General features: G+C 39.6%; 2 protein-coding genes across 3 annotated transcripts; both read left to right on the plus strand.

Moving 5' to 3' along the window:
• Positions 1–3,287: 3,287 nt before the first annotated feature.
• LOC310872512 (uncharacterized protein) lies at positions 3,288–9,333 on the plus strand. Of its 2 annotated transcripts, XM_083784427.1 has the most exons (7): positions 3,288–3,389; positions 4,236–4,364; positions 5,105–5,200; positions 5,722–5,830; positions 5,879–5,970; positions 6,123–6,269; positions 7,349–9,333. In XM_083784427.1, the coding sequence occupies exons 2-7, from the start codon at positions 4,247–4,249 to the stop codon at positions 8,185–8,187; spliced, it is 1,401 nt and encodes a 466-aa protein (XP_083640553.1). In that variant the 5' UTR covers positions 3,288–3,389; positions 4,236–4,246; the 3' UTR covers positions 8,188–9,333. The 2 variants fall into 2 exon arrangements, with proteins under 2 accessions (XP_083640553.1, XP_083640552.1); XM_083784426.1 differs by having other exon boundaries at positions 5,722–5,970.
• Positions 9,334–11,650: 2,317 nt separating this feature from the next.
• LOC310855520 (uncharacterized protein) lies at positions 11,651–13,087 on the plus strand (the record flags this gene model as incomplete). Its single annotated transcript, XM_083760551.1, has 3 exons — positions 11,651–11,705; positions 11,853–12,719; positions 13,067–13,087. The coding sequence occupies exons 2-3, from the start codon at positions 11,871–11,873 to the stop codon at positions 13,085–13,087; spliced, it is 870 nt and encodes a 289-aa protein (XP_083616677.1). The 5' UTR covers positions 11,651–11,705; positions 11,853–11,870.
• Between the last annotated feature and the right edge of the window lie 295 nt (positions 13,088–13,382).

Consider the following 13,382-nt stretch of genomic DNA (forward strand, 5'->3'; position numbering starts at 1 on the left):
TTCCTTCTGTGTTATAAGGTTTGTTTGTTTTTGCTGTTGTTGGAAAAAGAAAAAAAGACAAAAAGAAGAAAAAAAAAGGATGTTCCATTCAAGTCTGACGTTCAGTTAAATCGGTTGGAAATTCTATTGTAGAATCTTTGTGATTCTTTGGACAAATTTCAGGAATTTGCCTTTTGCAAATATTTTTCTAAATAACTAAAGCAGATTGCTATCAATATTATATACACTGTCATATAAAATTGTACAGATGAATTATATCCTCATAGCGAGTTGTTAAGCATTAATATGTTTTTTGTTTTGTTTTTGGTATTCATGTTCAAAGTATTGGTAGTATTTCTCTAGTCGATGTGTTCACAGCTTTTTGGTTTTTCTGTCCCATTTCAAAACTAAGGAAACCTCACGCATTTTTAAAGGTCATTTGTAAAGAAAACCTGCAGAAGTAGTAAAGAGTTTTAGCTCTAGTTCCAGCGCTTGTCTCACGATACCGTGTGTATGTCATGGATTCACGTTTCTTATACGATCCACCCTTTCATTTTACACCTTACTATTGTTAAGAAAAAGCTACACATGAAGACCTATGCCTTGATTTACATAGAATCGTTACATGTTGGTGTAGCACGTCAAGCCACGTCACGTCATGTCACCCTCCAGTCTTTAAAGACTAGCTGTTTTTGCCACAATGTGTGATGAACATTTTACTTGGTGCCCTGGCTGTTGTTACTGTCTAATCACCACAGTAAAATCTGTCGTTTAAACTGTGTGTATACAAGTGGACTCTGGTCCATTTTTTACACTTTCTGACTTAACTACTTAAACCCCGTTTAAAATCTTAGATCTACAAGCTCAAATGGTAGATCTGCAATTTTTTTGAACATTTCTGAAATGTTTTCAAAATGTTGAAAGTGGCTAAATAAGCGGTACAGATTTTGCTGTGCAGGACTCTGTCGGGTATGAAAGGCATCTCAAAGATTAAAAAAAGGGGACATTTTGGTTGATATCTTTTTGGAAGTTGAAGTCGGGTGCCAAGACTTGACTTTCATTCCAACATCTACCATAAATGTCTGATAGGCATTGTGCAATGTCTACATTAAGAATGTCTGTTATACCTACCAGACATCATTGAGATGCCAGTCATTGAGGTTTGCTTTGTTTTCTTTGTAAATGAATGAAATATGAGGAAAGATTTTATACCAAATATAGATCATTTTAGATACTCTTTCATTGGTTTATTTTATTTTTTTGCGTCCAATAAATAACTTTATTCATAACGTCTTTTTTTTTTTTGGCAAGGGCCATTACGCCTGACCATATTTGTACAGCTATAAAGTAGCTTCCATGAGAATTAAATTTGTGCAATGATATTTCTTGTAAACGCTAAGAAATGATTTATTTTAAACTAAACTTCACATTGAAGTTCCCCTAAATGTTACAAAGGAAAACCACCTTTGACCAAGAACAAGTGTCCCTGATGATGAAAAGTTTGCTAAGTTTTAATTCACCTTTTGACTTTTTTTTTTTAACTTTTGATTGGTACCATTGGTGAAGGCGCCCAGTGTGGTTTTATGGAATTTCACGATGGCATTGTGTGTTTTTGTTTTGTGTGTTACAGAGCATTGTACAGTTCCTTGGTAGTTTCGGAGGACTCTGTCCTTTCTAATTTTTTGTGTGTTCTTTTCATTTGTACTTACTGACCCGGGTGACCCCCCCTTTTTTTTTAAGTGAGGACTCATCCACCACGTCCGCTATGGTTCTTAAAGTCGTATCTCTCAAAGCTCAGGTGGAAATCGCTTTTTGGAAGATATTCCTTGCGTCACTAACGATAAGGCTGCCACCTCGCCTCCCCTCTAGAACCGAGCAAGGTGTCAGCTGGTCTATTTTTTATATTCAGATATTGTAGACCATATCGTGGTCATCAGCAATGAGAGGTTGATTCCTCCTTCACAGACCTAAAAATAAGTTCTCTTGTAATCCTTACGAAGAGTGTCTTTTTTTTTAAACGTCTCTGGTCATTTTAAAGTCATTTTCACAAGCTCTGTTCTCAGCACTGTACAACAGACCCTTATACAATATGGAGAAGCAATATCACTGTATGAAACTCACTATGTATTATTATTGTTATTATTATTATTATTATTGTTATTATTATTCACTAGCACCCTAGGTGTGATAATTGAAGTAAATATCTTTTTTACAAACAGTGTTGCTGTGTGGTGTTTTTTTCCTTTTTTTATGCCTTTTTCCACATTAATTGACTCAAAGCACTTACTGTAGGTCTCTCTCTTAGAATGTCAACACAAAAAAAACTATAAATAGAACATTTCAAAACCAAAACTAGCGACGGCTCCAGAAAAGAAAATTGTCAGTCAAAGTCAGTCAATTGTGTGTGTGTGTGTGTGTGTGTGTGTGTGTGTGTGTGTGTGTGTGTGTGTGTGTGTGTGTGTGTGTGTGTGTGTGTGTGTGTGTGTGTGTGTGTGTGTGTGTGTGTGGTGTGTGTGTGTGGGTGGGTGGGGGTAGTAACGTACCGTATCATAATGGTTTAGGACTTTTTTCATTGACACAAATGAATAAGCCCATTGTTAATAACAGTGACAAGGAACGTGTGTGTCACTGTTATTCACTGTTACTTTTTGGGGGGGGGGGGGCCTGAGCTTGAGCCTGTTCAGTGAACGGAGCCCAAATATGGAAATGGCTGATGTCATTGTAGTGAGTGATGTCATAGACTGGCACGATGCATAAGTACACAAACCTACAGCAAGACATCATTGAAAGAAGGAGATGCCAGCACACAACAAATGTCCTTTTTCACATTGTTTATTTATTACCTCTGGCGAGATGAGGTAATAAACCATGTGAAAGGGACATTTGTTGTGTGCTGCCATCTCTTTCTTTCAATTTTGTATTTTTGAGCCTTGCACGGTGCACCTACAAGAATATACTCTTTCTTCTAATTTGGAGTGTTGCGGGTTGTCTTTTTTCCTCTCAGTAGTAGTAGTCAGACAGTAGTCGACCTACTATTTAATGTTAGTATTAAGGACAATTTATAGCCTCCCATACACTACAAGAGTTCTGTCATTAAGATTTTGGAAAGATTTCTAAAATACTATAAACTAGTATACTAGAATGTAGTCTTTTAAAAAAGATTTCCAAAATCTTGTGTTCTTGTCAGAAATCTTAAACCAGCAAGCTCAGTACATACTCCCGTACAGTAGGTGACGGCATGCAGCTAAAAGTATTCCATAAAAGTAAAGGAAGAAGAAGCCACTTCCTGGCCTCTATGGTAACAATAACAACAACACAACCACCACACAATGCAGCTCTCACTAAACAAATTAGACCAGAAGCCTATTACATTCCAGTTGGAACAAGACTTTTTCATGGTGGTATCAGAGGTATGTAGCAAATCATTAACTCGTCTCTAATGTTTGTCTCCCCAGTGTAAAGATGTAGCATTTTGATGCTAAACTCATAAAGTCCTCAGTCGCCACGACTGATTTCAGTCATTTGGATTCTGGAGATATGCCAGCATTTCTTCTAAGCCAAAGTACGGTAGTCTATTCTACAAGCTCTCAATTGAGAGCTTGTAGAATAAACTACTTTGGCTTATTTAATTAGATCCTACGTTTGAAGTGGTCAGACTAGCATTATGTGCAGATTGCAGAAACATCTTCCATAAATTAAAATCCTAATCGTCAGTCTCAGTGGGTCCTAATTGGTTCCCAGCTAAATCATTTTTCTGCTGTGCTGTCTCTCCTTTTTCTGTATTATTAATCCACATTATGTCCTTATTTACTGCTGTAGCTGCATGACGATTGAATTTAACCCTTTTGTTCATTCTTTTTAATACATCAAGGAATCAACACGAAAAAATAAATAAAAATAATACATTTATTTGATTATATAAATAATCAAATAAATTAAAGTCTGATAACTCTGATTAAGTACTTTAGTCCCGTGTTCTTTGTACAACGGTGTCCAAAGCTTGCTGCTGCCTTTGAGTTACCTTTCTTTTTTATTTTTCTTTATCTTTTGCATTGTAATTGTACTTGTTATTTTTTACTTAATTAATGTTATGCATCCTAATGTCATCGCCTTGCCTGGGCTGGCCTAGGATGAAGTTGTAGCGCCGCCAGTGCATAGTAGTCAAGTAGAGAGTTGTGAGAATGGAAACAAAAAATGGACATTAAACATAAAACCTACAATGATGATTTTGTTCCTTCCTTATTGCCAATCTACAGCCCCTAGAGTTATGCTACTGAAGGCAATAATAAGGCATCAGAAATGTGAAGAGATCTTCGAGGGAGATGATGAGAAATACAAAGCCGTTGGCCCGTTTCCATCAGCAGAGAACCTCCAGTGCACCTCAGGTAAGTTCTACCTCCTCTGTAGTTTCTCCAAAGCCTGCAGTAGGGTCGCTTTGCCTAAAAAATGGCAACTAAAAAATACGGGGAAGCAGCTTTTTGCTTCTACGGGCCATCGGCATGGAACAAGCTCCCACTGTACCTTCGTCAGGCAGCCTCTGTAGACATTTTTAAAGCTCAGCTCAAGACCCACCTCTACAACATTGCTTTTAAATTATCTTTTATTTTTTGTTATTCACGTCCTCACTGTATTGTATTGTATTTTTTAATGTCGTTGACTTAGTCTATCTGTTCTTATCTTTGTACCACTGCCTTCTCCTGATTTGACACTGCGTTATTGTCCTATTGTTTTAACTGCATGCCTGTTTTAATGCTGTTTTGTTTTGCTTTTGTTTTTATTATCTTTTTTGCTCTGTAAAGCACTTTGAGCTACATTTAGGTGCTATATAAATAAAGTTTATTATTATTATTATTATTATTATTAGGACTTAGGACCTTATAAGACAAAATCGAATATCGCAGTATGTTGGACCAAATGCATCTATCGATATTGTGACGATAATTTATTTATTTTGTAGATGGGATAGCTATTTTTTTTTTTCAAATAGTGTAGGACCCTGGGGGACCCCAGTCAACTAAGTACAGTATATAGCTTTTAAGTGTCTAAATTAAAGGTGTATATTAAAAGTTATTTTAAATGTGACTGCTCCATTTCTTCCTTAGCTTTGACGATGATGACCCTCCAGTGAACCATGAGAATCTCTCCCAAACAGAAGTGCTGCACCCCATTCATCTAGACATGGAGATGGATGGACACAAACCCTTCACATGGAATATGAACAGTATAATTAAACACTCACAACAGCCTCTACTGGGGAGCTTCAAAATACTGATTTATTCTTAGTTGCACGTCAGTTCCGTGCACTGAAAACAGCTTGTTGCTTGTTGGATAAAGTAACACAATATATCAATTGTACTATTCCAATCTGTATTTTGAGCTGAGAAGTTTTCTTGATAAAACTTTGAAGCCTGATGTCTTAGGGCCGATTCATACTCCTATTTTAGAGCCGAATAAAAGTCGGTTCGGCGCTGAAGAGCCTACAATTTGACGTCATTTGAGGTTCGGGGGGGCGGGTACCGTCCTAAAGTCGGCTCTTCGGTGCTACTGAAAATTTCTGACGAGCCGAAATCATTTCGGCACTACAGCGCCGAAACAGCGGTAAAATAGGAGTATGAATCGGCCCTTAGAACGTCAGCTCTCAGAAACACCTGCGATTCCTCATTGTGTACATGGAACATGGAAATAATGTATTTACATTTTAAGAATCCAGTGTTCATTATCATGTTATTTTTCTGCTTCTAGACACCCAGCACATGGTTGTGTGTAAAGAGGAGGATTCAACTGAACAGGAGAGGAGCCCCAGTCTGGTCAAGGAGGAACCAGAGTCTCCACACATTAAAGAGGAACCTGATGGGTCAATGTTACTAGCAGTGAAAAGTGAAGATGATGATGAAATCTCTTCACACTGTTCTGAAGTTGAAATTGAAGTTGAACTTGACTCTGACACTGAAGTCACTGAAGACAGTGATGAGTGGGAGGAGACCAGTGGAGGTCAGTCAGTAAATGTGGAAGGACACATACTGTCATTGAGCAACAAGTCAAACAATCTATTTGACAGACACAACTGATTTCCTTGATATGATCCAAGTGATGTCATGTAATATATTCATAGTATAATATGTTCAAACGTTGCTCCTTCCTAGGTGATGCATCTTATTCTGCTGTGGCATCTAGCATTCCTACTGCCAAGTCACAACACCCACAGACCAGCAGGGCTCAGGAACACCCACTGCAGCGTGATGAACCTTCCATTTTCCTTCTTGTTGGTGTTGTTCCAGCCAGCACCAACGGTAACTAACCACTAACTAACTCACTGTATTGAAAATGGTTCAACATCACGGAATCTAGTTGGAAAGAAAGTTTGTCACAAATGTATCACAGACAGAAATGATAAGATATTACAAGGAATCCATGATTTTTTCCCTGATACTTAGGCAATGAGACACGAGAGGGATCGTTATAAGCATCATAAGCATCACCCTACTTTTATACAACGTTTACCAACTGAATGTAACATAAATTTATTCATATTGTAGGGTAAGTCACGTTATGCTAGTGTCATCTTCATTTCCTTATAAATACATGGGGTCTGAGCCAACCAGCCAACTTGAGCTAATGGAGCTAAATGGAGATTGTGATTTCACAAACTAATAATAATAATGTGTCGTGGTGTGTGTGTGGCACAAGGTTAAAGGGTCTACTGTAGGAGGAGATGTACAGTATGCATCACTGGCTGCTACTGTATGTATAAATGTGCATTACACCTCGAGCAGACGGTAACGACCAAAGCTTTTAATTAAGTGGTTGGTTCAGACTTTTGTTTCAAAAGTGGCACGTTAATCTTGTGACCCTCACCACAGGATTTGAAAATCCCCAGCTCAAATGATTAGTATTACCACCGCTACCAATAATAATGATAGGAAGAGCCACAACAGTAGTGATGTAATCATCCTGCCTGTTGAAGATCAAACATATTTAATACTTATCGGGGTGATCCTGATCGACTGTGAGCAAATCAGGAGGTTTAAGATTGGATCTTTGACCCGCTCACATGTGACTAGGATGATAATCTTGCAATATAATCTCTGTCGATCAGCTGCGAACAGGGAAAATGGAGCTGACGAAGATTATCTTGCAGTGTGATCCTAGCTTTAGCCAATAGACTATAGAGAAGCTACAGTTAAATGCTTCCCTTCAAATCGTCTACTCTGCTCTGATTTTGATGTGGAACACATCATTATAATAATTTGTTGTTTATTCCTTTCATGTCATTGTAATTAATCTGTTGCACAGATCATGGAGTGTGAAGTACTCCACATGTTTAATCTCTCTCTCTCTCTCTCTCTCTCTCTCTCTCTCTCTCTCTCAGGAGTGGGGTCCCAGTCTGCCCAGACTCAGGTCTTCTCCTGTTCAGAGTGTTCGTACGCCTTCACATCTCAGGTCTTCCTCTATAGACACATGAAGAGGAACCACAATGACCTCTACTGCCAAATGCTGAGGAATGGACAGATCACCTCAGCAGCCTGTCAGCAGATCATCAGCTCTGTAACCACCAGTCAGCAACAAGGAGACACAGATGAACCAATATCTTACAGTCAACAACAGTTTACCAAGACTTTAAGTCAGCCAGGAGGAGTGAAGACTTACACGGACTCTATGAATCGCACGGGAAAGAAACCCCACATCTGTAAACATTGTGGCAAGGGTTTCCTTCGGTTCTCTAACCTGAAGACACACGAACACGTTCACACTGGAGAAAAACTTTTCCACTGTAAACAGTGCGACAAGAGTTTCAGTTGGTCGGGGGACCTGAACAGACACCGGCTTGTCCACACAAGAGCAAAACCTTTTCACTGTAAACACTGTGACAAGAGTTTCAACGAGGCAGGCTGTCTGAAGAAGCACCAGCGTGTCCACACTGGAGAAAGGCCTTTCCACTGTACATGCTGTGACAAGCGTTTCAAGTTGTCCGGTCATCTGAAGTCACACCAGCTCATCCACACTGGAGAAAGACCTTTCCACTGTAAACTTTGTGACAAGAGTTTCGGTCACTCAAGTGGCCTGAGCAGGCACCTGCGTATTCACACTGGAGAAAAGCCTTTCCAGTGTAAACACTGTGACAAACGTTTCATTGAGACAGGCGCTCTGAAGACGCATCAGCGCGTCCATGCTGCGTCCGCGGTAAATGCCGTGGCAGACTGTCAGTGACTCAGGTATATGCGTGCTGGGCCCTCACCTCTACTCCGCTGTTTCCCCAAACACTGGGTCTGGACCCATTTGTGGGTCGAGGACACATTTGGGGGGGGTCCCTACATTTTTGTTTTTGATTATTTTTGAATTGAAAACTATTTCAGAGATTTTTTTCAGGAAGTAATACTTACCGGTACTTAGAAATGGCCTAAGTAAGTAGTAACCACTTACTTATTTATTCAATTGGGGTAATCTGTTCATTATACTTTTCATTATCTCTTCACATTCATTTTGTAATGTCATCATTAATCATAATGTTTTTGTTCATTGAGGTTTGGCCTTATACTGTAAATGGAAATGTGGCTTTTTACTTTGTGTTTCCTTAATTATTTTTAGACTAGTCGTGTAGTCTGTTACAAAATAAATTTGTAAATGTTTCAAAAATACAGACATCCTCAGGCCTTACTACAACAGCACCATATCGATTGATATGATAGAATACTTTATTAGTCAGAATAGAAATTGTAAAATGGTACACCTTCCTTCCTTCTTTTTTACTATGTCAACACTCGGCAATAGTGGAAGTTAACCTTTTTGTGGACTATGTGGTTGAACCTGACAATGCGCTGATATTCTTTTCCCAACTTAATGTATAATATCATGGTAAATAAATGGTGCATCCAAGGCGCTTTACATACATTGTGCATTACATTCACCCATTCACACACGCATTCATACACCGATGGCGGAAGAAACCATGCAAGGCACCAACCAGGTTCAGTGTCTTCGACTCTTCAACTCTGGGGGAGCCCGGGTTCGAACTGGCAACCTTGTGGTTACCATCCAGTCACTCTACCTCTGAGCCACCGCCACCCCATGCTCAGTATCTTTTCCCTCCTTAATGTCTAATATCATGCTCAGTATTACATGCTAAGTATGTTAGCAGCATCTTATGTCTTGTACAAATTTAATTTAAATGATTAAGTCACACTGACTATCAAGGAAAAGAAAAATCATGGCACTTCATGTGAAAAAGGTTGCCTATCCCTGCTGTAAACTTAAGCTAAGCTATGCAGCCTGTGTGTCTTTTTGTTGATTTCTTTATTTCCCCCTTGCTGCCCCTGTGTCCCCCCTCGCCCGGAACATGTACAAAAACCCTGTTCCACCTGTAGATCTGTGATGTGACAATAAAACCGATTCTGGAGAACAAGTTGACAACATTTCATTACACCTGGCTACTGATCTAAATCGCTATTTTATCCCCAATATAAAGTGCTTTGCAGTAATCCAGTGTTAATAAATGCATCACTAATGCATAAAGTAAAGTAACAGCTGCCATGGCATTTTGTGGATGTATATAATTTTTAGCTGGTGTCACACCAAATAGAGCCACAGGGGGGCATCATTTGCTTTGTTTCAAAAATATTTCAGTTATTTCTCCACGGTACCAAACATTATGAAAAAAGTGTTGCAGCAGGTGAATCTTTACAGTGGCCACAATGTATCAATGTGCACATACAGCTTTGATCGTTTGTATTGGTCCAGTAAATGTGTGTGTCATGCATATAGAAATAGATTATTTAATTTGTTTGATTCCATTCTGAACATAGGCCTACGCCTACCTGGCTGGTTGAAATTCCTCTTCCCACTTTATTATAATTTCCAAAATGAGGAGTTCGTGAGACAATATTTGTGCTATTCTGGCATTACTGAGACTATGTCAATCCTTGACAGGTGGCAATGAAAGAAATGTAAGTCTTAAAAGCTCCATAACTGCAGATAACTGAACAAAACAAATGTTGGGTACTGGGTATATTAAAGTTCTGAACTATAGTTGGTCAAAAGGAAACAAAATGATTATCTATGGAACGATTAATACATGAAGGAATACTACCATTTAACTGCCATACACCAAAGGCATGCTCCTCACATGAGGGCCAAATCATATAGTCTTCATAGCCATAGAAATAAAAATAATTATAATAAACTTTATTTGTTTACCAATTTTCAAAAGCAAGTTTATAACTTTATAAGTTTTTTACTTTTTTCTATTTTCATGCCATGAAGCCTTGAATTTATGGAGATGTTTTTATCATTTTTATATGCCGAATATATTTGTTTTGGTGTGTTTGTGTGAGCCTATACCGGTACAGTAGGTGGCGGTATGCAGATAACAGCATTGGTTGCAACCCACCATAAGCCACTTCCTGTCTGCCGCACACACAAGACAAGTCCTCATTAAACAACACAAACAACACATTAGAGGAGAAACCTATTAAACTACTCCAGTTGGAACAAGATAGAGACTTTTTCATGGTGGGATCAGAGGTATGTCGTTAATGAAATTAACTCGTTTCTGATGTTTGTCTCCCCAGTGTTAAGAGAGTGTTAGAGCTATGGGTATCAGTAGTTTAGTATTCAATTGAGTTGTGCTTTAAATGTACTGTAATTCTGCAAACTGTTAAATACTTAAATCAATCAATCAAAAGTTGCATGGCGACCCTTTGGTGTGGTTTGTTTGGTCTTAAAGCTTCAATGTAGCATCTTACTCCTTGATGCTAAACGGCTAATGTTAGCAATGCCATAATACTAGCCCAAACATTTAGATTCTCGTAGAGGTTTTTTTTCGATTCTGACGAATCTCAGAATCGAAAAAAACCTCTACGAGAATCTAAATGTTTGGGCTACCATAATACCATGTTTGATACACACATAGTACAGCTAACAATAATGTAATAAAAGTAACATAATGAAATGTAACTGTTTCCATCTCTATTTCACGTTACTGCTGAAACTCTGGTTTAGGCATCAGAATGTGAGGAGGTCTTTGAGGGCAATGATGAGAAATACAAACCAGTTTCCATCAGTACAGAACCTCCAGCTCACCTCGTGTAAGTTCTGCCTCCTGTAGTTTTTTCCAAAGCCAGCAGTAGGGTGGCAGGACTGAGTGATGGGGTGGCTTCTCAGCTTGTCGGATGTCAGAAGGGTAACAAGAAGACTTGCCCTGTTTCTGTTTTCCTCCCAGAATTTTCCCCAGTGAGGGGTGGGAGAGGCTGGACAGCAGACGGCTGGACTTTGAATTTCTCTAACTATAAACTTTCATGACAGCAGACAGCCTAAGTACAAATATAATTTATATTTATTCATATTACAAAGTTTTATGTGCAATGATGTATTTAGGGTTTCTTCCTGGAGGCTGAAACCTTGACAGTCAAACAGTAATATAGTGACATCACATTATCAGCCCCTCCCCTAACCCCTCCCCCTTTATCATACAACTACAGCTGTGGGTGAGGCTTAAGTTCAGGTGGATTTCACCACCCATCAGGCAAACCAGGCATACTTAATGACTGGTGGGTGTGCCCGCATAAAAACGACATTTTAACAAATACTTTTTTGAAAATAAATCTTCCTCCTTATATAACAATAAGACCTGATGATCATGTTTTAGGGTGGACGTAGAATACGCACATCGACAGGCTGGGTGCTGGGCTAAAAGAAACTTAAATGAATTGGATGGAGCCCGCACACCATAGGTACTAGCAAGACGTTCTTTATTTAAATACTGACATGTTTTAGGGTGGGAAAAAATCATGGCACTCCATCTTTAATAACTGTTAATAAATATGGATTTACATTCAAGGAATCCAGTGTTCACTATCATGTTGTTTTTCTGCTCCTAGGCACATGGCACATGGTACATGGTCCTAGGCACATTGTGTGTAATTTCTGAACAGGCGCGGAGCCACAGTCTGCTCAAGGAGGAACCAGAGACTGCACACATTAAAGAGGAACCAGAGACTACACACTTTAAAATGGAACCAGAACCTCCTCACATCAAAGAGGAACAGCAGGAGAGGTGCCTCAGTCTGATCAAGGAGGAACCAGAATCTCCACACACTGAAGCTGAACAGCAGAAGTTACTTCTTAGACCGGAGGAGCACGAGGGATCAATGATGACATTACTAGCAGTGAAATGTGAAGACGATAGTGATGATGATGATGATGATGAAGACATCTCTTCTGAAGTTGAAATTGAAGTTGAACTTGAATCAGGCTCTGAAGTCACTGAAGAGATAACCGACAGCGACAGTGGCAATAACTCTGACGAGTGTAGCCTGGAGGAGGGCAGGAAGCGCTCCTACCTCCAAAACCAACGTGGCAGTGGTGGCAGTCTGGGCAACAACATCTCCTCCACGACGTGCTCCAGCTCGCCTGGGACGCCCGCGCCATCCTCCGGCACCACCTCGGCCAACAGGTCGGCCTCCTCGATGAAGAGGAAGCGGCTGGCCAAGGACAGCGACGCTTATAAGGTGAAGCGGGAGCAGAACAACGTGGCGGTGCGCAAATCCCGCGGTAAAGCCAAGGTGAGGAACATGGAAACGCAGAACCAGGTTCTGGAGCTGGAAGCGGAGAACGCCTGGCTGCAGAACCGCTTTGAGCAGCTGAGCAGTGAGGTCACCACCCTGAGGAACATACTGTCTGCTATCGGAAAATTAACAGATTCTGGCGATTCATTAACTGAACAATGTTGGTCAGAGTTTTGGGGGGTACAAAATAATAATAAAGGTTTTATAAAACTTTAAAACAATTATATTGATTGTCTGGTCTGGTTATCCTATATTAAGATGGGTTTACAGTAAGTGAGAACGGGTGGGTGGATGTGGAGGATGGACCACATTGTCATGGTGACAGAGACTGCTGTTTTATTAGCAAGCAGTCTATATTTTGTTGGTTTATTTTCCCTCTCATTTATAATGCACTGAAATGGGACTGATTGCTGTCCACAAGATATGTAAGTGGACAGGTGACAGCAGAGCTACACACAGCATTGCTGCAGGATTTGTACAGTATGGGTCAATATGACATGAAATCCATCTCTTTTGTTGTGATGTAGTTTGCAGAATCAGAATGTTAGACATTCTCCATAATTTATAGTTTCCACGAGAAGGGAGGTAAATCCACAGCAGGTAAACCATGCAAGGTTAAATCCATGTCAGGAATACGGCGTTGGGACAACCAGTGACAGCTTGCCTGCTGAATTCTACCTTGAGGGAAGCTGCTGCTCACCCATAAAGATATTTAACACTAAAAAGTAACATCTTAAAATGTTTCCTGAAAACATACAGGGAGCCAGTGATTTAAAATTGATATTAAACATTTAAATTGTTTAATTGTTTTATTACTATAAACAAGAAGTTGAAGGATTAAGT

Source organism: Protomyctophum parallelum (assembly GCF_964188405.1).
Source record: "Protomyctophum parallelum genome assembly, chromosome: 1".
NCBI lineage: Eukaryota > Metazoa > Chordata > Actinopteri > Myctophiformes > Myctophidae > Protomyctophum > Protomyctophum parallelum.